The 25,000-nt window shown below is 46.4% G+C and overlaps 1 protein-coding gene across 1 annotated transcript in view; it reads right to left on the bottom strand.

The window, feature by feature from the left end:
- The window catches only part of LOC124025757 (sodium-dependent dopamine transporter-like), a 42,336-nt gene that overhangs the window by 13,952 nt on the left and 3,384 nt on the right, over positions 1-25,000 (bottom strand). Inside the window, exons 3-9 of the mRNA XM_046339097.1 lie at positions 22,574-22,820; positions 16,870-17,001; positions 13,084-13,303; positions 9,549-9,687; positions 7,394-7,528; positions 6,194-6,297; positions 1,349-1,473 (exon numbers count right to left, since the gene is read on the bottom strand). Of these exons, the coding sequence (XP_046195053.1) occupies positions 1,349-1,473; positions 6,194-6,297; positions 7,394-7,528; positions 9,549-9,687; positions 13,084-13,303; positions 16,870-17,001; positions 22,574-22,820 (1,102 nt within the window). The remainder of the gene's footprint in view (positions 1-1,348; positions 1,474-6,193; positions 6,298-7,393; positions 7,529-9,548; positions 9,688-13,083; positions 13,304-16,869; positions 17,002-22,573; positions 22,821-25,000) is intronic.

Here is a 25,000-nt window from a genome sequence, read left to right as displayed (position 1 = left end):
TTGTCCAGAACACTAAGAATACTGACCGTCTGTGGCCACCTTGTCCAGAACACTAAGAATACTGACCGTCTGTGGCCACCTTGTCCAGAACACTAAGAATACTGACCGTCTGTGGCCACCTTGTCCAGAACACTAAGAATACTGACCGTCTGTGGTCACCTTGTCCAGAACACTAAGAATACTGACCATCTGTGGTCACCTTGTCCAGAACACTAAGAATACTGACCGTCTGTGGTCACCTTGTCCAGAACACTAAGAATACTGACCATCTGTGGTCACCTTGTCCAGAACATTTAGAATACTGACCGTCTGTGGTCACCTTGTCCAGAACATTTAGAATACTGACCATCTGTGGTCACCTTGTCCAGAACACTAAGAATACTGACCGTCTGTGGTCACCTTGTCCAGAACACTAAGAATACTGACCGTCTGTGGTCACCTTGTCCAGAACACTAAGAATACTGACCATCTGTGGTCACCTTGTCCAGAACACTAAGAATACTGACCGTCTGTGGTCACCTTGTCCAGAACACTAAGAATACTGACCATCTGTGGTCACCTTGTCCAGAACATTTAGAATACTGACCGTCTGTGGTCACCTTGTCCAGAACATTTAGAATACTGACCATCTGTGGTCACCTTGTCCAGAACACTAAGAATACTGACCATCTGTGGTCACCTTGTCCAGAACACTAAGAATACTGACCGTCTGTGGTCACCTTGTCCAGAACACTAAGAATACTGACCGTCTGTGGCCACCTTGTCCAGAACACTAAGAATACTGACCGTCTGTGGCCACCTTGTCCAGAACACTAAGAATACTGACCATCTGTGGTCACCTTGTCCAGAACATTTAGAATACTGACCGTCTGTGGCCACCTTGTCCAGAACATTACGAATACTGACCATCTGTGGTCACCTTGTCCAGAACATTACGAATACTGACCATCTGTGGTCACCTTGTCCAGAACATTACGACTACTGACCATCTGTGGTCACCTTGTCCAATGGCACTAAGAATACTGACCATCTGTGGCCACCTTGTCCAGAACACTAAGAATACTGACCGTCTGTGGTCACCTTGTCCAGAATACTAAGAATACTGACCCTCTGTGGTCACCTTGTCCAGAACACTAAGAATACTGACCATCTGTGGTCACCTTGTCCAGAACATTACGAATACTGACCGTCTGTGGTCACCTTGTCCAGAACACTAAGAATACTGACCGTCTGTGGTCACCTTGTCCAGAACACTAAGAATACTGACCGTCTGTGGCCACCTTGTCCAGAACACTAAGAATACTGACCGTCTGTGGTCACCTTGTCCAATGGCACTAAGAATACTGACCGTCTGTGGCCACCTTGTCCAATGGCACGCTGTGTTTATGGGACATGTAACCCAGGAAGGAGAAGATGACGAAGCCGGAGAAGAAGCTGGTCAGGGAGTTGATGGAACTGGTGATGATGGCATCTCTGGAAGAGAGAGTGAAGAGGACAAGAGCATATAAATATACCTGGTAGATCCAGAACAGACTGGTGTTATAGACCTGGCCAGTAGGTATTACTGTCCTCTATATAACAGACTGGTGTTATAGACATGGCCAGTAGGTATTACTGTCCTCTATAGAACAGACTGGTGTTATAGACCTGGCCAGTAGGTATTACTGTCCTCTATAGAACAGACTGGTGTTATAGACATGGCCAGTAGGTATTACTGTCCTCTATAGAACAGACTGGTGTTATAGACCTGGCCAGTAGGTATTACTGTCCTCTATAGAACAGACTGGTGTTATAGACATGGCCAGTAGGTATTACTGTCCTCTATAGAACAGACTGGTGTTATAGACATGGCCAGGAACAGACTGATGTTATAGACATGGCCAGTAGGTATTACTGTCCTCTATAGAACAGACTGGTGTTATAGACCTGGCCAGTAGGTATTACTGTCCTCTATAGAACAGACTGGTGTTATAGACATGGCCAGTAGGTATTACTGTCCTCTATAGAACAGACTGGTGTTATAGACCTGGCCAGTAGGTATTACTGTCCTCTATAGAACAGACTGGTGTTATAGACCTGGCCAGTAGGTATTACTGTCCTCTATAGAACAGACTGGTGTTATAGACATGGCCAGTAGGTATTACTGTCCTCTATAGAACAGACTGGTGTTATAGACATGGCCAGTAGGTATTACTGTCCTCTATAGAACAGACTGGTGTTATAGACCTGGCCAGTAGGTATTACTGTCCTCTATAGAACAGACTGGTGTTATAGACCTGGCCAGTAGGTATTACTGTCCTCTATAGAACAGACTGGTGTTATAGACATGGCCAGTAGGTATTACTGTCCTCTATAGAACAGACTGGTGTTATAGACCTGGCCAGTAGGTATTACTGTCCTCTATATAACAGACTGGTGTTATAGACATGGCCAGTAGGTATTACTGTCCTCTATATAACAGACTGGTGTTATAGACATGGCCAGTAGGTATTACTGTCCTCTATAGAACAGACTGGTGTTATAGACATGGCCAGTAGGTATTACTGTCCTCTATAGAACAGACTGGTGTTATAGACCTGGCCAGTAGGTATTACTGTCCTCTATAGAACAGACTGGTGTTATAGACCTGGCCAGTAGGTATTACTGTCCTCTATAGAACAGACTGGTGTTATAGACCTGGCCAGTAGGTATTACTGTCCTCTATAGAACAGACTGGTGTTATAGACCTGGCCAGTAGGTATTACTGTCCTCTATAGAACAGACTGGTGTTATAGACCTGGCCAGTAGGTATTACTGTCCTCTATAGAACAGACTGGTGTTATAGACATGGCCAGTAGGTATTACTGTCCTCTATAGAACAGACTGGTGTTATAGACCTGGCCAGTAGGTATTACTGTCCTCTATAGAACAGACTGGTGTTATAGACCTGGCCAGTAGGTATTACTGTCCTCTATAGAACAGACTGGTGTTATAGACCTGGCCAGTAGGTATTACTGTCCTCTATAGAACAGACTGGTGTTATAGACATGGCCAGTAGGTATTACTGTCCTCTATAGAACAGACTGGTGTTATAGACCTGGCCAGTAGGTATTACTGTCCTCTATAGAACAGACTGGTGTTATAGACCTGGCCAGTAGGTATTACTGTCCTCTATAGAACAGACTGGTGTTATAGACCTGGCCAGTAGGTATTACTGTCCTCTATAGAACAGACTGGTGTTATAGACCTGTCCTCTATAGAACAGACTGGTGTTATAGTAGGTATTACTGTCCTCTATAGAACAGACTGGTGTTATAGACCTGGCCAGTAGGTATTACTGTCCTCTATAGAACAGACTGGTGTTATAGACCTGGCCAGTAGGTATTACTGTCCTCTATAGAACAGACTGGTGTTATAGACATGGCCAGTAGGTATTACTGTCCTCTATAGAACAGACTGGTGTTATAGACCTGGCCAGTAGGTATTACTGTCCTCTATAGAACAGACTGGTGTTATAGACCTGGCCAGTAGGTATTACTGTCCTCTATAGAACAGACTGGTGTTATAGACATGGCCAGTAGGTATTACTGTCCTCTATAGAACAGACTGGTGTTATAGACATGGCCAGTAGGTATTACTGTCCTCTATAGAACAGACTGGTGTTATAGACATGGCCAGTAGGTATTACTGTCCTCTATAGAACAGACTGGTGTTATAGACCTGGCCAGTAGGTATTACTGTCCTCTATAGAACAGACTGGTGTTATAGACATGGCCAGTAGTTATTACTGTCCTCTATAGAACAGACTGGTGTTATAGACCTGGCCAGTAGGTATTACTGTCCTCGATAGAACAGACTGGTGTTATACACATGACCAGTAGGTATTACTGTCCTCTATAGAACAGACTGGTGTTATAGACATGGCCAGTAGGTATTACTGTCCTCTATAGAACAGACTGGTGTTATAGACATGGCCAGTAGGTATTACTGTCCTCTATAGAACAGACTTGTGTTATAGACATGGCCAGTAGGTATTACTGTCCTCTATAGAACAGACTGGTGTTATAGACATGGCCAGTAGGTATTACTGTCCTCTATAGAACAGACTGGTGTTATAGACATGGCCAGTAGGTATTACTGTCCTCTATATAACAGACTGGTGTTATAGACATGGCCAGTAGGTATTACTGTCCTCTATAGAACAGACTGGTGTTATAGACATGGCCAGTAGGTATTACTGTCCTCTATAGAACAGACTGGTGTTATAGACCTGGCCAGTAGGTATTACTGTCCTCTATAGAACAAGACTGGTGTTATAGACATGGCCAGGAACAGACTGATGTTATAGACATGGCCAGTAGGTATTACTGTCCTCTATAGAACAGACTGGTGTTATAGACATGACCAGTAGGTATTACTGTCCTCTATAGAACAGACTGGTGTGATAGACATGGCCAGTAGGTATTACTGTCCTCTATAGAACAGACCGGTGTTATAGACCTGGCCAGTAGGTATTACTGTCCTCTATAGAACAGACTGGTGTTATAGACCTGGCCAGTAGGTATTACTGTCCTCTATAGAACAGACTGGTGTTATAGACATGGCCAGTAGGTATTACTGTCCTCTATAGAACAGACTGGTGTTATAGACATGGCCAGTAGGTATTACTGTCCTCTATAGAACAGACTGGTGTTATAGACATGGCCAGTAGGTATTACTGTCCTCTATAGAACAGACTGGTGTTATAGACATGGCCAGTAGGTATTACTGTCCTCTATAGAACAGACTGGTGTTATAGACATGGCCAGTAGGTATTACTGTCCTCTATAGAACAGACTGGTGTTATAGACCTGGCCAGTAGGTATTACTGTCCTCTATAGAACAGACTGGTGTTATAGACATGGCCAGTAGGTATTACTGTCCTCTATAGAACAGACTGGTGTTATAGACATGGCCAGTAGGTATTACTGTCCTCTATAGAACAGACTGGTGTTATAGACATGGCCAGTAGGTATTACTGTCCTCTATAGAACAGACTGGTGTTATAGACATGGCCAGTAGGTATTACTGTCCTCTATAGAACAGACTGGTGTTATAGACATTGCCAGTAGGTATTACTGTCCTCTATAGAACAGACTGGTGTTATAGACATGACCAGTAGGTATTACTGTCCTCTATAGAACAGACTGGTGTTATAGACATGGCCAGTAGGTATTACTGTCCTCTATAGAACAGACTGGTGTTATAGACATGGCCAGTAGGTATTACTGTCCTCTATAGAACAGACTGGTGTGATAGACCTGGCCAGTAGATATTACTGTCCTCTATAGAACAGACTGGTGTTATAGACATGGCCAGGAACAGACTCGTGTTATAGACCTGGCCAGTAGGTATTACTGTCCTCTATAGAACAGACTGGTGTTATAGACATGGCCAGTAGGTATTACTGTCCTCTATAGAACAGACTGGTGTTATAGACATGGCCAGTAGGTATTACTGTCCTCTATATAACAGACTGGTGTTATAGACATGGCCAGTAGGTATTACTGTCCTCTATAGAACAGACTGGTGTTATAGACCTGGCCAGTAGGTATTACTGTCCTCTATAGAACAGACTGGTGTTATAGACCTGGCCAGTAGGTATTACTGTCCTCTATAGAACAGACTGGTGTTATAGACATGGCCAGTAGGTATTACTGTCCTCTATAGAACAGACTGGTGTTATAGACATGGCCAGTAGGTATTACTGTCCTCTATAGAACAGACTGGTGTTATAGACATGGCCAGTAGGTATTACTGTCCTCTATAGAACAGACTGGTGTTATAGACATGGCCAGTAGGTATTACTGTCCTCTATAGAACAGACTGGTGTTATAGACATGGCCAGTAGGTATTACTGTCCTCTATAGAACAGACTGGTGTTATAGACATGGCCAGTAGGTATTACTGTCCTCTATAGAACAGACTGGTGTTATAGACATGGCCAGTAGGTAAGCGCCTTGAAAGGTATTGTAATTCACCAGCTCAGCAGCAGTTTGTCACCTCTGTTATCAACACTGAGGGTAGCATACCAAATAGCACCCTATTCCCTACGCAGTGCACTACTTTCAACCAGAGCGATATGGGTCCTAGTCTAAAGTAGTGCACTATATAGTGAATAAGGTGTTATTTGGGACACGGAACCCCTGGGTTTTGTTCTGTGCTTCTACTTTACCTATAGCAGTTGTTGCTGAATTTGTTATAGCTGGAGAACGCTATTAGCACACCAAACCCGACTCCCAAAGAGAAGCAGATCTGAGTGGCAGCGTCTATCCAAACCTACACAACAAACAGCCGGGGGACAGAGGACAACAGACACAGAGGAGGGGGGGGGGGAAGGCTGTTATTAGAGATAATTGCAGGAAACTCATTCAACAGAAAGATGAAAGACACTTGTGAATCCGGGGGTAATTTAGCAAATTGTCGCTGCATCCATGTGTCTAATCTAATTCTCAAATTGTTGCTTTGAGTCCTTAGCGGTCGTGTGCGTTGCTACTGGAGGGGAGGGGGGGGGGACAGCTGGAGATTCTTACAGCGCCCTTATTAAGGCAAATGATTCATATATACATTTCATCAGTCGGGATGTCATGGATACTGAAATATTAAATTGTTTATAACGAATCTTGTATTTTCCTGCACTAAATGACGACCTGTGGCGTTGAAATACAGATATAAACATCAGCATATCTCTCTCACACATAAACACATAAACACACGCACACAATATATATATATACAGGTAGCCTAGTGTTTAGAGCGAGATCGCTGGATCGAATCACCAAGCTGACAAGGTTAAAAATCTGTCATTCTGTCCCTGAACAAGGCAGTTAACCCACTGTTCCCCAGGCGCTGTGGATGTTGATTGAGGCAGCAACCCAGCACCTCTCTGACTGGGTTAAATGCAGGAAGACACATTTCAGTTGAATGCAACTCGCTCTTGTCCTCTCTCTTTCTTTCTCTCTCTCTCTCTCTCTCTCTCTCTCTCTCTCTCTCTCTCTCTCTCTCTCTCTCTCTCTCTCTCTCTCTCTCTCTCTCTCTCTCTCTCTCTCTCTCTCTCTCTCTCTCTCTCTCTCTCTCTCTCTCTCTCTCTCTCTCTCTCTCTCCCTCTCTCTCTCTCTCTCTCTCTCTCTCTCTCTCTCTCTCCCTCTCTCCCTCTCTCCCTCTCTCCCTCTCCCTCTCTCTCTCTCTCTCTCTCTCTCTCTCTCTCTCTCTCTCTCTCTCTCTCTCTCTCTCTCTCTCTCTCTCTCTCTTTCTCTCTCTCTCTCTTTCTCTCCCTCTCTTTCTCTCCCTCTCTATCTCTCTCTCAATCTTTCTCTTTCTGTTTCTCTCACTCCTTCCTGTCTTTCTATCTCTCCTCCCTCTCCCCCATTCTTACCTGAGGCTCACAGAGTCGTAGGAAGTCGACGCTGAGGTAGGCCTTAATGCCATCCATGGCTCCAGGGAGGGTGACCCCACGCAGCAGCAGGACGGTCAGGACCACGTAGGGCATGGTGGCTGTGATCCACACAACCTGCACGGGAAAACATGGACTCAACAACCTGGCCCACTCTGTTCTGTTCTAGGCCAGGTCTCAACAACCTGACCCACTCTGTTCTGTTCTAGGCCAGGACTCAATAACCTGGCCCACTCTGTTCTGTTCTAGGCCAGGACTCAACAACCTGACCCACTCTGTTCTGTTCTAGGCCAGGACTCAATAACCTGGCCCACTCTGTTCTGTTCTAGGCCAGGACTCAACAACCTGACCCACTCTGTTCTGTTCTAGGCCAGGACTCAACAACCTGGCCCACTCTGTTCTGTTCTAGGCCAGGACTCAACAACCTGGCCCACTCTGTTCTGTTCTAGGCCAGGACTCAACAACCTGGCCCACTCTGTTCTGTTCTAGGCCAGGACTCAACAACCCGGCCCACTCTGTTCTGTTCTAGGCCAGGACTCAACAACCTGGCCCACTCTGTTCTGTTCTAGGCCAGGACTCAACAACGTGGCCCACTCTGTTCTGTTCTAGGCCAGGACTCAACAACCTGACCCACTCTGTTCTGTTCTAGGCCAGGACTCAATAACCTGGCCCACTCTGTTCTGTTCTAGGCCAGGACTCAACAACCTGACCCACTCTGTTCTGTTCTAGGCCAGGACTCAACAACCTGGCCCACTCTGTTCTGTTCTAGGCCAGGACTCAACAACCTGGCCCACTCTGTTCTGTTCTAGGCCAGGACTCAACAACCTGGCCCACTCTGTTCTGTTCTAGGCCAGGACTCAACAACACGGCCCACTCTGTTCTGTTCTAGGCCAGGACTCAACAACCTGGCCCACTCTGTTCTGTTATAGGCCAGGACTCAACAACCTGACCCACTCTGTTCTGTTCTACACACATGGACTCAACAACCTGACCCACTCTGTTCTGTTCTACACACATGGACTCAACAACCTGACCCACTCTGTTCTGTTCTAGGCCAGGACTCAACAACCTGACCCACTCTGTTCTGTTCTACACACATAGACTCAACAACCTGACCCACTCTGTTCTGTTCTAGGCCAGGACTCAACAACCTGACCCACTCTGTTCTGTTCTAGGCCAGGACTCAACAACCTGACCCACTCTGTTCTGTTCTAGGCCAGGACTCAACAACCTGACCCACTCTGTTCTGTTCTAGGCCAGGACTCAACAACCTGGCCCACTCTGTTCTGTTCTAGGCCAGGACTCAACAACCTGGCCCACTCTGTTCTGTTCTAGGCCAGGACTCAATAACCTGGCCCACTCTGTTCTGTTCTAGGCCAGGACTCAACAACCTGTCCCACTCTGTTCTGTTCTAGGCCAGGACTCAACAACCTGACCCACTCTGTTCTGTTCTAGGCCAGGACTCAATAACCTGACCCACTCTGTTCTGTTTTAGGCCAGGACTCAACAACCTGACCCACTCTGTTCTGTTCTAGGGCAGGACTCAACAACCTGACCCACTCTGTTCTGTTCTAGGCCAGGACTCAACAACCTGGCCCACTCTGTTCTGTTCTAGGCCAGGACTCAACAACCTGGCCCACTCTGTTCTGTTCTAGGCCAGGACTCAACAACATGGCCCACTCTGTTCTGTTATAGGCCAGGATTCAACAACCTGACCCACTCTGTTCTGATCTAGGCCAGGACTCAACAACCTGATCCACTCTGTTCTGTTCTAGGCCAGGACTCAACAACCTGACCCACTCTGTTCTGTTCTAGGCCAGGACTCAACAACCTGACCCACTCTGTTCTGTTCTACACACATGGACTCAACAACCTGGCCCACTCTGTTCTGTTCTAGGCCAGGGCTTAATACCCTGCTCATAGAGCTACAGATAGTGTCCCTGTTCGGGTGTTCTGCTCACAGGGCCCAGATCTGACTTCACCTGGACATCCTGCTCTGCAGTGGGATGGCTCATCTTTCATATCCAGAATGAGTGCACATTGTAAAGACACAACTAACTAGACAACAGTACAGCATTTCAGCAAAGAGGTATATTTCTGTAGGTTGATATGGAGCCAGTACAGGAGGACCACCTACCTTCCCTGAGGTCTTGACCCCCTTCCAGAGGCTGAAGTAGAGAACCACGATGACCACAGCTAGACAGGATGTCAGCTGCCAACGAGGCAGACCCAGGTCAGCTATACCCTCACTGTCCTGTAGGTGGAGCACCCCACGCCTGGAACAGATCAGTTATAACAGGTAATCAACTAACAGATAGGTAACTAACAGTCCCTGGTCAGCTATACCCTCACTGTCCTGTAGGTGGAGCACCCCACACCTGGAACAGATCAGTTATAACAGGTTATAACAACTAATCAACTAACAGCTAGGTAACTAACAGTCCCAGGTCAGCTATACCCTCACTGTCCTGTAGGTGGAGCACCCCACGCCTGGAACAGATCAGTTATAACAGGTTATAACAACTAATAAACTAAGAGCTAGGTAACTAACAGTCCCGGGTCAGCTATACCCTCACTGTCCTGTAGGTGGAGCACCCCACACCTGGAACAGATCAGTTATAACAGGTTATAACAACTAATCAACTAACAGCTAGGTAACTAACAGTCCCGGGTCAGCTATACCCTCACTGTCCTGTAGGTGGAGCACCCCACACCTGGAACAGATCAGTTATAACAGGTTATAACAACTAATCAACTAACAGCTAGGTAACTAACAGTCCCAGGTAAGGAGAAGAAGAAGAAGAAGAAGAAGAAGAAGAAGAAGAAGAAGAAGAAGAAGAAGAAGAAGAAGAAGAAGAAGAAGAAGAAGAAGAAGAAGAAGAAGAAGAAGAAGAAGAAAAGAAGAAGAAGAAAAGAAGAAGAAGAAGAAGAAGAAGAAGAAGAAGAAAGAAGAAGTAGAAGAAGAAGAAGAAGAAGAAGAAGAAGAAGAAGGAAAAGTAGAAGAAGAAGAAGAAGGAAAAGTAGAAGAAGAAGGAGAAGAAGTAGAAGAAGAAGAAGAAGAAGAAGGAAAAGTAGAAGAAGAAGAAGAAGAAGAAGGAGAAGAAGTAGAAGAAGAAGAAGAAGAAGAAGAAGAAGGAAAAGTAGAAGAAGAAGAAGAAGAAGGAAAAGTAGAAGAAGGAGAAGAAGAAGAAGGAAAAGTAGAAGAAGAAGAAGAAGAAGAAGAAGAAGGAAAAGTAGAAGAAGGAAAAGTAGAAGAAGAAGAAGAAGAAGGAAAAGTAGAAGAAGGAGAAGAAGGAAAAGAAGAAGAAGAAGGAAAAGTAGAAGAAGGAGAAGAAGTAGAAGGAAAAGTAGAAGAAGGAGAGGATATCTTTGTGTCAACTGAATGGCCCTGACTCAGACAAGATGAAATTGCTCCCAGGTGGAGATAAAGATAGTGACTGCCTGTCTGTCCATGACTCCATGACAGGTCTGAATTGTCAAAACAAACCGCCTTTGCTAAAAATATGAGACACCTGTTAATCTGTTAACAAGAACACTGGATACAGTATCTCCATGGACAACCAGGACATGAAGACATAGATACAGTATCTCCATGGACGACCAGGACATGAAGACATTGATACAGTATCTCCATGTGCGACCAGGACATGAAGACATTGATACAGTATCTCCATGGACGACCAGGACATGAAGACATGGATACAGTATCTCCATGGACGACCAGGACTATGAAGACATTGATACAGTATCTCCATGGACGACCAGGACATGAAGACATTGATACAGTATCTCCATGGGCGACCAGGACATGAAGACATGGATACAGTATCTCCATGGACGACCAGGACATGAAGACATGGATACAGTATCTCCATGGATGACTAGGACATGAAGACATGGATACAGTATCTCCATGGGCGACCAGGACATGAAGACATGGATACAGTATCTCCATGGACGACCAGGACATGAAGACATGGATACAGTATCTCCATGGACGACCAGGACATGAAGACATGGATACAGTATCTCCATGGACGACCAGGAGTATAGACACATGGATACAGTATCTAGATGGACGACCAGGACATGAAGACATGGATACAGTATCTCCATGGGCGACCAGGACTATGAAGACATTGATACAGTATCTCCATGGACGACCAGGACTATGAAGACATTGATACAGTATCTCCATGGACGACCAGGACTATGAAGACATTAATACAGTATCTCCATGGACGACCAGGAGAATGAAGACATGGATACAGTATCTCCATGGACGACCAGGAGAATGAAGACATGGATACAGTATATCCATGGACGACCAGGACTATGAAGACATTGATACAGTATCTCCATGGACGACCAGGACGATGAAGACATTGATACAGTATCTCCATGGACGACCAGGACTATGAAGACATTGATACAGTATCTAGATGGATGACCAGGACTATGAAGATATTGATACAGTATCTAGATGGACGACCAGGACTATGAAGACATTGATACAGTATCTAGATAGATGACCAGGACCATGAAGACATTGATACAGTATCTAGATGGGCGACCAGGACTATGAAGACATTGATACAGTATCTCCATGGGCGACCAGGACGATGAAGACATTGATACAGTATCTCCATGGGAGACCAGGACTATGAAGACATTGATACAGTCTGGACGACCAGGACTATGAAGACATTGATACAGTCTGGACGACCAGGACTATGAAGACATTGATACAGTCTGGACGACCAGGACTATGAAGACATTGATACAGTATCTAGATGGACGACCAGGACTATGAATACATTGATACAGTCTGGACGACCAGGACTATGAAGATATTGATACAGTCTGGACGACCAGGACTATGAAGACATTGATACAGTATCTAGATGGATGACCAGGACTATGAAGACATTGATACAGTATCTAGATGGACGACCAGGACGATGAAGACATTGATACAGTATCTAGATGGACGACCAGGACTATGAAGACATTGATACAGTATCTAGATGGACGACCAGGAGAATGAAGACATTGATACAGTATCTCCATGGGCGACCAGGACTATGAAGACATTGATACAGTATCTCCATGGACGACCAGGACTATGAAGACATTGATACAGTATCTCCATGGGCGACCAGGACTATGAAGACATTGATACAGTATCTAGATGGATGACCAGGACCATGAAGACATTGATACAGTATCTAGATGGACGACCAGGACTATGAAGACATTGATACAGGATCTAGATGGACGACCAGGACTATGAAGACATTGATACAGTATCTAGATGGACGACCAGGACTATGAAGACATGGATACAGTATCTCCATGGACGACCAGGACTATGAAGACATTGACACAGTATCTAGATGGACGACCAGGACTATGAAGGTATGGAAACACATAGACCGGGATGTGAACTTCTGGCTCTCTCAGGCATGTCTTCTGGGTCCAGGTTTCAAATAAAGCCCGATGATATGAATGTGCACCTTTGTGTAATTGAATGCCAACGAGAGAAAAAGGTGAAGCTGATCCCTCTGAAAAATGCCCAACCTTAACACACGTCAGAGAAACAAATAACCTTTAAGAAAGAAGTCAACCGTCTCAGTTCAGACTCGGATCGAGAGACGAAACGCCAGACTCACTCGAAGTACTCTGCTGCGGGGGTGGACTTGTGTGTGTCGTTGAGGGAGTTGTTGAAGGCCCAGAGGTCCGAGCAGTTGGGGCTGTTCCAGGTGTTGTTGCAGTGGACCCAGGGCAGCTCTCCGGAGAAGGAAGAGAACAGGTAGAACAGGGCCCAGGCTATAATCACGTTGTAGTAGAAGCCCACGTACAGACTGATCAGGATCACTGTGAAACCAACACCTGGGGAGAAAAGGTGAAAGGTGAAAGGTCATAGTTCAAGATCACAATGGTTTAGAATACAGGCTCAGACCATAGCAGAGGTAGACAGAAAACACAAAACAGGGAAAAAAAATATCACAATAAATAATTGACATCAACTGGAAGTATCACAAAGGCCAAAGGTCACATCTGTTCCTGGATAAAACACACCTCCTGTGAACCTCAACACTCTACATTCTGACATATTTTACATAAACACTTTTCAGAAGTAAACTTTTTTTAAATTCTGTGTTATCCGTGTGTTCTAGTTCTAGTTCTAGTTCTAGTTCTAGTTCTAGTTCTAGTTCTAGTTCTAGTTCTAGAATACACACGGATAACACAGATTATTTTTTTTTAAGTGCTTTAACATGAAAGACAACAACAAGCCAAGCTTTCTAAAGGTTGGCCTCTGCGGTCTCCTCTCACTTCTCTTTATTTATCCCCAGATCTGCCCTTTCCGTGCGTTTAGCAGCGTGTCCGCGCTCTACTGTTCACTTTCATCCTAACCTTCAAGACCAACGCGGGTCCATCTCTTTCGTTCTGATGGCGATACGATGTCCTGGCTCTTTTCCCAACGGCTCTTTTAAATCTACAAGAAGTGATATTTGTCGAGGCGGATTTCATTAGCATCACGAGTGATCATGTCGTCTTTTGAAAACATTGATCGTTAGGAGAAAAACAAACGATCAGATGTGATTGCAGCGATTCCCTGTTGAGTGACTGCAGCTATTCTCTCTGTCTCAGCTCAGGGGGCTGGGTGCATGTGAGACCGCTGATTAAAACAACAACATCCAATACTGACACTCAGTCAGGGACCTTAACATAGAGACAGATAGACCGATGGATGGATGGCTGAATGGCTGGGTGGGTGGGTGGCTGGGTGGGTGGGTGGCTGGGTGGGTGGGTGGGTGGGTGGCTGGATAGATGGCTGGGTGGGTGGGTGGCTGGGTGGCTGGATAGATGGCTGGGTGGGTGGGTGGCTGGGTGGGTGGCTGGATAGATGGCTGGGTGGGTGGGTGGATAGATGGCTGGGTGGGTGGGTGGATAGATGGCTGGGTGGGTGGGTGGATAGATGGCTGGGTGGGTGGCTGGGTGGGTGGCTGGGTGGGTGGGTGGCTGGGTGGGCGGCTGGATAGATGGCTGGGTGGGTGGGTGGATAGATGGCTGGGTGGGTGGCTGGGTGGGTGGCTGGGTGGGTGGCTGGGTGGCTGGATAGATGGCTGGGTGGGTGGGTGGCTGGGTGGCTGGATAGATGGATAGATGGCTGGGTGGGTGGGTGGATAGATGGCTGGGTGGGTGGGTGGATAGATGGCTGGGTGGGTGGGTGGGTGGATAGATGGCTGGGTGGGTGGCTGGATAGATGGCTGGGTGGGTGGGTGGATAGATGGCTGGGTGGGTGGGTGGATAGATGGCTGGGTGGGGTGGATAGATGGCTGGGTGGGTGGGTGGCTGGGTGGGTGGCTGGATAGATGGCTGGGTGGGTGGGTGGGTGGATAGATGGCTGGGTGGGTGGGTGGATAGATGGCTGGGTGGGTGGGTGGATAGATGGCTGGGTGGGTGGCTGGGTGGGTGGCTGGGTGGGTGGGTGGCTGGGTGGGCGGCTGGATAGATGGCTGGGTGGGTGGGTGGATAGATGGCTGGGTGGGTGGCTGGGTGGGTGGCTGGGTGGGTGGCTGGGTGGCTGGATAGATGGCTGGGTGGGTGGGTGGCTGGGTGGCTGGATAGATGGATAGATGGCTGGGTGGGTGGGTGGATAGATGGCTGGGTGGGTGGCTGGATAGATGGCTGGGTGGGTGGGTGGATAGATGGCTGGGTGGGTGGGTGGATAGATGGCTGGGTGGGGTGGATAGATGGCTGGGTGGGTGGGTGGCTGGATAGTTGGCTGGGTGGGTGGGGGGTCTAGAGCACCGTCTGCAGCACCGTGGTTATGATGGGGGGTCTAGAGCACCGTCTGCAGCACCATGGTTATGATGGGGGGTCTAGAGCACCGTCTGCAGCACCATGGTTATGATGGGGGGTCTAGAGCACCGTGGTTATGATGGGGGCTCGAGCACCATCTGCAGCACCGTGGTTATGATGGAGGGGGGGGGTCTAGAGCACCGTCTGCAGCACCATGGTTATGATGGGGGTCTAGAGCACCGTCTGCAGCACCATGGTTATGATGGAGGGGGGTCCAGAGCACCGTCTGCAGCACCGTGGTTATGATGGAGGGGGGGGGTCTAGAGCACCGTCTGCAGCACCATGGTTATGATGGGGGGTCTAGAGCACCGTCTGCAGCACCATGGTTATGATGGAGGGGGTCTAGAGCACCGTGGTTATGATGGGGGGGTCCAGAGCACCGTCTGCAGCACCGTGGTTATGATGGAGGGGGGGTCCAGAGCACCGTCTGCAGCACCGTGGTTATGATGGAGGGGGGGGTCCAGAGCACCGTCTGCAGCACCATGGTTATGATGGAGGGGGTCTAGAGCACCATGGTTATGATGGAGGGGGTCCAGAGCACCGTCTGCAGCACCGTGGTTATGATGGAGGGGGGTCCAGAGCAACGTCTGCAGCACCATGGTTATGATGGAGGGGGGGGGGGGGGTCCAGAGCACCGTGGTTATGATGGAGGGGGGTCCAGAGCACCGTCTGCAGCACCATGGTTATGAGGGGGTCTAGAGCACCGTGGTTATGATGGAGGGGGTCCAGAGCAACGTCTGCAGCACCATGGTTATGATGGAGGGAGGGGGTCCAGAGCACCGTGGTTATGATGGAGGGGGGTCCAGAGCACCGTGGTTATGATGGAGGGGGGTCCAGAGCAACGTCTGCAGCACCATGGTTATGAGGGGAGGGTCTAGAGCACCGTGGTTATGATGGAGGGGGGTCCAGAGCAACGTCTGCAGCACCATGGTTATGATGGAGGGGGGGGGGGGTCCAGAGCAACGTCTGCAGCACCATGGTTATGATGGAGGGGGGGTCCAGAGCAACGTCTGCAGCACCATGGTTATGAGGGGGGTCTAGAGCACCGTGGTTATGATGGATGGGGGGGTCCAGAGCAACGTCTGCAGCACCATGGTTATGAGGGGGGGGTCTAGAGCACCGTGGTTATGATGGGGGGGGGGGGTCCAGAGCAACGTCTGCAGCACCGTGGTTATGATGGGGGGTCTAGAGCACCGTGGTTATGATGGGGGGGGGGGGTCCAGAGCAACGTCTGCAGCACCATGGTTATGAGGGGGGGTCTAGAGCACCGTGGTTATGATGGGGGAGGGGGTCCAGAGCAACGTCTGCAGCACCGTGGTTATGATGGGGGGTTGGGGGGTGTTGGAACGTGACAGAAAAGGTCACATTTCTTCCTTTGACACTCGTCATGTTAATTCGATGGTTTCCGCTCACCGGAGTGTTTATCGATGTGTCGGAAAGTACTGGAAGATTGGCCCAAAATGTGTTTATCACCGAAGACAGAGACACTCTAAAAGCCAATTTTCAGTTTTCCATCTGACTGGCGTTGTTTGGGTATAAACAATGGTAGTTATCTTAAAACACACACACACACACTCTCTCTCTCCTACCCTTGAATATGGGGCAGATCTTCCAGACACCAGCGGCCCCCTCTCTGTTGTACTGTCCCAGAGCCAGTTCCATGTAGAACAGAGGCATGCCTGCTATCACCATGAAGAATAGATAGGGCACCAGGAACGCTCCTAGAGAGGACAGAGAGACACAGGACAGGATGACATGACATAGTACATACATAATGCCTTCATAGCACATACATAGCATATTCATAACAATACATAATGCTATCACCATGAAGAATAGATAGGGCACCAGGAACGCTCCTAGTGGGGACAGAGAGACACAGGACAGGATGACATGACATAGTACATACATAATGCCTTCATAGCACATACATAGCATATTCATAACGATACATAATGCTATCACCATGAAGAATAGATAGGGCACCAGGAACGCTCCTAGAGAGGACAGAGAGACACAGGACAGGATGACATGACATAGTACATACATAATGCCTTCATAGCACATACATAGCATATTCATAACAATACATAATGCTATCACCATGAAGAATAGATAGGGCACCAGGAACGCTCCTAGTGGGGACAGAGAGACACAGGACAGGATGACATGACATAGTACATACATAATGCCTTCATAGCACATATATAGCATATTCATAACAATACATAATGCTATCACCATGAAGAATAGATAGGGCACCAGGAACGCTCCTAGAGAGGACAGAGAGACACAGGACAGGATGACATGACATAGTACATACATAATGCCTTCATAGCACATACATAGCATATTCATAACAATACATAATGCTATCACCATGAAGAATAGATAGGGCACCAGGAACGCTCCTAGTGGGGACAGAGAGACACAGGACAGGATGATATGACATAGTACATACATAATGCCTTCATAGCACATACATAGCATATTCATAACAATACATAATGCTATCACCATGAAGAACAGGTAGGGCAACAGGAACGCTCCTAGAGAGGACAGAGAGACATAGGACAGGATGACATGACATAGAACATACATAATGCCTTCATAGCACATACATAGCATATTCATAACAATACATAATGCTATCACCATGAAGAACAGGTTGGGCACCAGGAACACTCCTACAGGGAATAGAGAGACACAGGACAGGATGATATGACATAGCACATACATAATGCCTTCATAGCACATACATAGCATATTCATAACAATACATAATGCTATCACCATGAAGAACAGGTAGGGCACCGGGAACACTCATATAGAGGACAGAGAGAGACACAGGACAGGATGACAGGACATAGAACATACATAATGCCTTCATGACACATTCATAGCCTATACATAGCGGCATCACCATGAATAACAGGTAGGGCACCGGGAACACTCATATAGAGGACAGAGAGAGACACAGGACAGGATGACATGACATAGTACATACATAATGGCTTCATGACACATTCATAGCCTATACATAGCGGCATCACCATGAAGAACAGGTAGGGCACCGGGAACGCTCATATAGAGGACAGAGAGAGTACTTACATAATGGCTTTATAACACAGTCATAACCTATACATGAGCAATTCACAAGCATGTCTGCTATCTGCATGAAGAACTGGTAGGGCACCAGGCACGCTCCTATACGGCAACAGAGATATAAGAGTTTCATAACACAGGCATAACCATACTTAGAGCATTCATAGTAACAGGAAGGGCACCAGGAAAGCTCCTATACGGCAACAGAGATATAAGGGCTTCATAACACAGGCATAGCCATACTTAGAGCATTCATAGTAACAGGAAGGGCACCAGGAAAGCTCCTATACGGCAACAGAGATATAAGGGCTTCATAACACAGGCATAGCCATACTTAGAGCATTCATAGTAACAGGAAGGGCACCAGGAAAGCTCCTATACGGCAACAGAGATATAAGGGCTTCATAACACAGGCATAGCCATACTTAGAGCATTCATAGTAACAGTAAGGGCACCAGGAAAGCTCCTATACGGCAACAGAGATATAAGGGCTTCATAACACAGGCATAACCATACTTAGAGCATTCATAGTAACAGGTAGGGCACCAGGAACGCTCCTATACGGCAACAGAGATATAAGGGCTTCATAACACAGGCATAACCATACTTAGAGCATTCATAGTAACAGGAAGGGCACCAGGAAGGCTGATTTTGGTGGCAGAGAGACAGGACAGGATGAATGACATAGTCTTGCCCGGCCGTCCTTTCCTTTCTGATCTAGTTGAGCCTGAGAGTCTGAGGCTAGACATGACAATACATGACAATAATGGTAGAGACATCTCATATAAAGGGAACCTACATAAGGGCTTCATTAAACATTCATTACCATGCATAGCACATTCATTACAATGCATAGCACATTCATAACCATGCATAGCACATTCATTACCATGCATAGCACATTCATTACCATGCATAGCACATTCATAACCATGCAAAGCACATTCATAACCATGCATAGCACATTCATAACCATGCATAGCACATTCATAACCATGCATAGCACATTCATAACCATGCATAGCTCATTCATAACCATGCATAGCACATTCATTACCATGCATAGCACATTCATAACCACGCATAGCACATTCATAACCACGCATAGCACATTCATAACCATGCATAGCACATTCATAACCATGCATAGCACATTCATTCCCATGCATAGCACATTCATAAACATGCATAGCACATTCATTACCATGCATAGCACATTCATAACCATGCATAGCACATTCATAACCATGCATAGCACATTCATAACTATGCATAGCACATTCATAACCATGCATAGCACATTCATAACCATGCATAGCACATTCATAACCATGCATAGCACATTCATTACCATGCATAGCACATTCATAACCATGCATAGCACATTCATTACCATGCATAGCTCATTCATAACCATGCATAGCACATTCATTACCATGCATAGCACATTCATAACCACGCATAGCACATTCATAACCATGCATAGCACATTCATTACCATGCATAGCACATTCATAACCATGCATAGCCATGGGTGATGAAATTGAATTGAAATTGAATCGAACCGGAACATTCTGCAAAATAATTCAAATGGGAAGAACAAAATGCTATAAGGTCATTTCACCAACTCAGTGAACATTCTAACTGTAGAAGGTGTAACTAATTGCTATAAGGTCATTTCACCAACTCAGTGAACATTCTAACTGTAGAAGGTGTAACTAATTGCTATAAGGTTATTTCACCAACTCAGTGAACATTCTAACTGTAGAAGGTGTAACTAATTGCTATAAGGTTATTTCACCAACTCAGTGAACATTCTAACTGTAGAAGGTGTAACTAATTGTTGTAGATAATCTGCAGTTTGATCAGCCGAGGAGATTCTCTTTTATCTCTAAAGAGTAAGGCCTCACACTCACCCCATCATCCCTCCCGCCTGCTCAAACACACATAGATAAGGATTCATCTCTCTCTTCATTTTGCTCCCTTCCTTCCTCTCTCTCACTCACTCTCTCTTTCTCCTTCTCTTTCTCCTTCTCTCTTTCTCTTTCTCTCTCTCTCTTCATTTTGCTCTCTTCCTTCATTCCTTCCTTCCTTCCTTCCTTTCTCTCTCGCTCTCTCTCTTTCTCCTCTCTCTCTCTCTCTCTCTCTCTCTCTCTCTCAATCTTTCTCTCTCTCTCCCTTCCTCCTTTCTTTCTCTCACTCTCTCTCTCTCTCTCTCTCTCTCTCTCTCTCTCTCTCTCTCTCTCTCTCTCTCTCTCTCTCTCTCTCTCTCTCTCTCTCTCTCTCTCTCTCTCTCTCTCTCCTTTCCTTTCTCTCTCTCTTCTCTCTCTCTCTCTCTCTCTCTCTCTCTCTCTCTCTCTCTCTCTCTCTCTCTCTCTCTCTCTTCCTTCCCTTTCTCTCTCTCTCTCTTCCTCCTTTCTCTCTCTCTCTCTTCCTCCTTCTCTCTCTCTCTCTCTCTCTCTCTCTCTCTCTCTCTCTCTCTCTCTCTTCCTTCTCTCTCTCTCTCTCTCTCTCTCTCTCTCTCTCTCTCTCTCTCTCTCTCTCTCTCTCTCTCTCTCTCTCTCTCTCTCTCTCTCTCTCTCTCTCTCTCTCTCTCTCTCTCTCTCTCTCTCTCTCTCTCTCTCTCTTCCTCCTTCTTCTTTCTCTCTCTCTCTCTCTCTCTCTCTCTCTCTCTCTCTCTCTCTCTCTCTCTCTCTCTCTCTCTCTCTCTCTCTCTCTCTCTCTCTCTCTCTCTCTCTCTCTCTCTCTCTCTCTCTCTCTCTCTCTCTCTCTCTCTCTCTCTCTCTCTCTCTCTCTCTCAATTCAAGGGGCTCTTTCTCTCTCAATTCAAGGGGCTTTATTGACATGGGAAAAATTTTTTACGTTGCCATAGCAAGTGAAATGGATAAACAAAAGTGAAATAAACAATAAATAGTGAACAGTAAATGTTATACTCACAAACTTCCAAAAGAATAAAGACATTACAAATGTCATATTATATATATACAGTGTTTTAACAATGTACAAATGGTTAAAGAACACAAGGGAAAATAAATAAGCATAAATATGGGTTTTATTTACAATGGTGTTTGTTCTTCACTGGTTGCACTTTTCTTGGGGTAACAGGTCACAAATCTTGCTGCTGTGATGCCACACTGTGGTATTTCACCCAGTAGATATGGGAGTTTATCAAAATTCTTTGTGAATCTGTGTAATCTGAGGGAAATATGTCTCTCTAATATGGTCATACATTGGGCAGGAGGTTAGGAAGCGCAGCTCAGTCTGCCTACCACGACCTTTCTCAATAGCAAGGCTATGCTCACTGAGTCTGTACATAGTCAAAGCTTTCCTTAATTTTGGGTCGTCACAGTGGTCAGGTATTCTGTCACTGTGTACTCTCTGTTTAGGGCCAAATAGCATTCTAGTTTGCTCTGTTTTTTTGTTAATTCTTTCCAATGTGTCAAGTAATTATCTTTTTGTTTTCTCATGATTTGGTTGGGTCTAATTGTGCTGCAGTGTTTGTGAACAGCCCCAGGACCAGCTTGCTTAGGGGATTCTTCTCCAGGTTCATCTCTCTGTAGGTGATGGCTTTGTTATGGATGGTTTGGGAATCTCTTCCTTTTAGGTGGTTATAGAATTGAATGTCTATTTTCTGGATTTTAAAATTTAGCGAGTATAATTAGCGGACCCCAGACCTCACAACCATAAAGGGCAATAGATTCTATAACTGATTCAAGTATTTTTAGCCAGATCCTAATTGGTATGTCAAATTTATGTTCTTTTTGATGGCATAGAAGCCCCTTCTTGCCTTGTCTCTCAGATCGTTCACAGCTTTGTGGAAGTTACCTGTGGCGCTGATGTTAAGGCCAAGGTATGTATAGTTTTTTGTGTGCTCTAGGGCAGTGGTGTCTAGATGGAATTTGTATTTGTGGTCCTGGTGACTGGACCTTTTTTGGAACACCATTATTTTTGTCTTACTGAGATTTACTGTCAGGGCCCAGGTCTGGCAGAGTCTGTGCAGAAGATATCTCTCTCCCCCTCTATCTCTCTTTCTTTGTCTCTCTCTCTCCCTCCCTCCCTCCGTCTCACCCCCTCCATTCTTATAGCAGAGATAGGGGAACCTCCACTCCCTCCCTCCCCCCTTCTCACCTCCTCCGTTCTTATAGTAGGGATAGGGGAACTTCCACAAACTCCCTCCCCCCTTCTCACCTCCTCCGTTCTTATAGCAGAGATAGGGGAACCTCCACACGTTGGCCAGGTCCACAGCGAACCCTATCACCGACAGGAGAAAGTCGATCTTCTTCCCCCAGGTCTCCCTCTCTTCTCCGGGGACAGGGGTGTGTCCATGACTGGGGCCCAGAGCAAGGCCGTGGCCGTGGGGGTGTCCAGCGGGGCTGACCAACGTGGAGGTGGTGAACTGGACGCCGTTGTGCTCCTTCACCAGAATCAGCTCCACCTAATATAGCAGAACAGATGTCATGTAGCTATGTCACTGTCATCTATAACCACTCCACCTAATATATCAGACTCTATGTCATGTAGCTATGTCACTGTCATCTATAACCACTCCACCTAATATAGCAGAACAGATGTCATATAGCTATGTCACTGTCATCTATAACCACTCCACCTATCAGAACAGATGTCATATAGCTATGTCACTGTCATCTATAACCACTCCACCTAATATATCAGACTCTATGTCATGTAGCTATGTCACTGTCATCTATAACCACTCCACCTAATATATCAGACTCTATGTCATGTAGCTATGTCACTGTCATCTATAACCACTCCACCTAATATATCAGACTCTATGTCATGTAGCTATGTCACTGTCATCTATAACCACTCCACCTAATATATCAGACTCTATGTCATGTAGCTATGTCACTGTCATCTATAACCACTCCACCTAATATATCAGACTCTATGTCATGTAGCTATGTCACTGTCATCTATAACCACTCCACCTAATATATCAGACTCTATGTCATGTAGCTATGTCACTGTCATCTATAACCACTCCACCTAATATATCAGACTCTATGTCATGCAGTTATGTCACTGTCATCTATAACCACTCCACCTAATATATCAGAACAGATGTCATGTAGCTATGTCACTGTCATCTATAACCACTCCACCTAATATATCAGGCTCTATGTCATGCAGTTATGTCACTGTCATCTATAACCACTCCACCTAATATATCAGAACAGATGTCATGTAGCTATGTCACTGTCATCTATAACCACTCCACCTAATATAGCAGAACAGATGTCATATAGCTATGTCACTGTCATCTATAACCACTCCACCTAATATATCAGACTCTATGTCATGTAGCTATGTCACTGTCATCTATAACCACTCCACCTAATATATCAGACTCTATGTCATGTAGCTATGTCACTGTCATCTATAACCACTCCACCTAATATATCAGAAACTATGTAATGTCACTGTCATCTATAACCACTCCACCTAATATATCAGAATCTATGTCATGTAGCTATGTCACAGGGGCAGAACGACAGATTTTGTACCTTGTCGGCTCGGGGATTTGAACTTGCAACCTTTCGGTTACTAGTCCAACGCTCTAACCACTAGGCTACCCTGCCGCCCCTCCACTCTAACCACTAGTCTACCCTGCCACCCCTCCACTCTAACCACTAGGCTACCCTGCCGCCCCTACACTCTAACCACTAGGCTACCCTGCCACCTCTACACTCTAACCACTAGGCTACCCTGCCCCCTCTACACTCTAACTACTAGGCTACCCTGCCACCTCTACACTCTAACCACTAGGCTGCCCTGCCACCTCTACACTCTAACCACTAGGCTACCCTGCCACCTCTACACTCTAACCACTAGGCTACCCTGCCGTCCCTCCACTCTAACCACTAGGCCACCCTGCCACCTCTACACTCTAACCACTAGGCTACCCTGCCGCCCCTCCACTCTAACCACTAGGCTACCCTGCCACCTCTACACTCTAACCACTAGGCTACCCTGCCATCTCTACACTCTAACCACTAGGCTACCCTGCCACCTCTACACTCTAACCACTAGGCTACCCTGCCACCTCTACACTCTAACCACTAGGCTACCCTGCCACCTCTACACTCTAACCACTAGGCTACCCTGCCGCCCCTCCACTCTAACCACTAGGCTACCCTGCCACCTCTACACTCTAACCACTAGGCTACCCTGCCACCTCTACACTCTAACCACTAGGCTACCCTGCCGCCCCTCCACTCTAACCACTAGGCTACCCTGCCACCTCTCCACTCTAACCACTAGGCTACCCTGCCGCTATGTCACTGTCATCTACAACCACTTACCATGCCAGGAATATACAGTATGTCATGTAGCTATGTCATGTAGCTATGTCATGTAGCTATGTCATGTAGCTATGTCATGTAGCTATGTCATGTAGCTATGTCACTGCCAGGTTTGGGGGGTCTATTTAAATTGAACTCAGTCCATTCTGGAAGTAAATAGACTTAATAGATAATTGAAGTGATTTAGACACACGTTTCCCAACCCTGGTCCTGGGGCCCAAAGAGGTTCCCTATAAGTAACACACCAGATTCAAGACGAAGAGGTGATGAAGAGGTGACGAAGAGGTGA

Source organism: Oncorhynchus gorbuscha, unplaced genomic scaffold (assembly GCF_021184085.1).
Source record: "Oncorhynchus gorbuscha isolate QuinsamMale2020 ecotype Even-year unplaced genomic scaffold, OgorEven_v1.0 Un_scaffold_2416, whole genome shotgun sequence".
Classification (NCBI taxonomy): Eukaryota; Metazoa; Chordata; class Actinopteri; order Salmoniformes; family Salmonidae; genus Oncorhynchus; species Oncorhynchus gorbuscha.
Note: the sequence above shows the minus strand (reverse complement) of the source record. Positions and strands in the feature narration are given on the sequence as shown.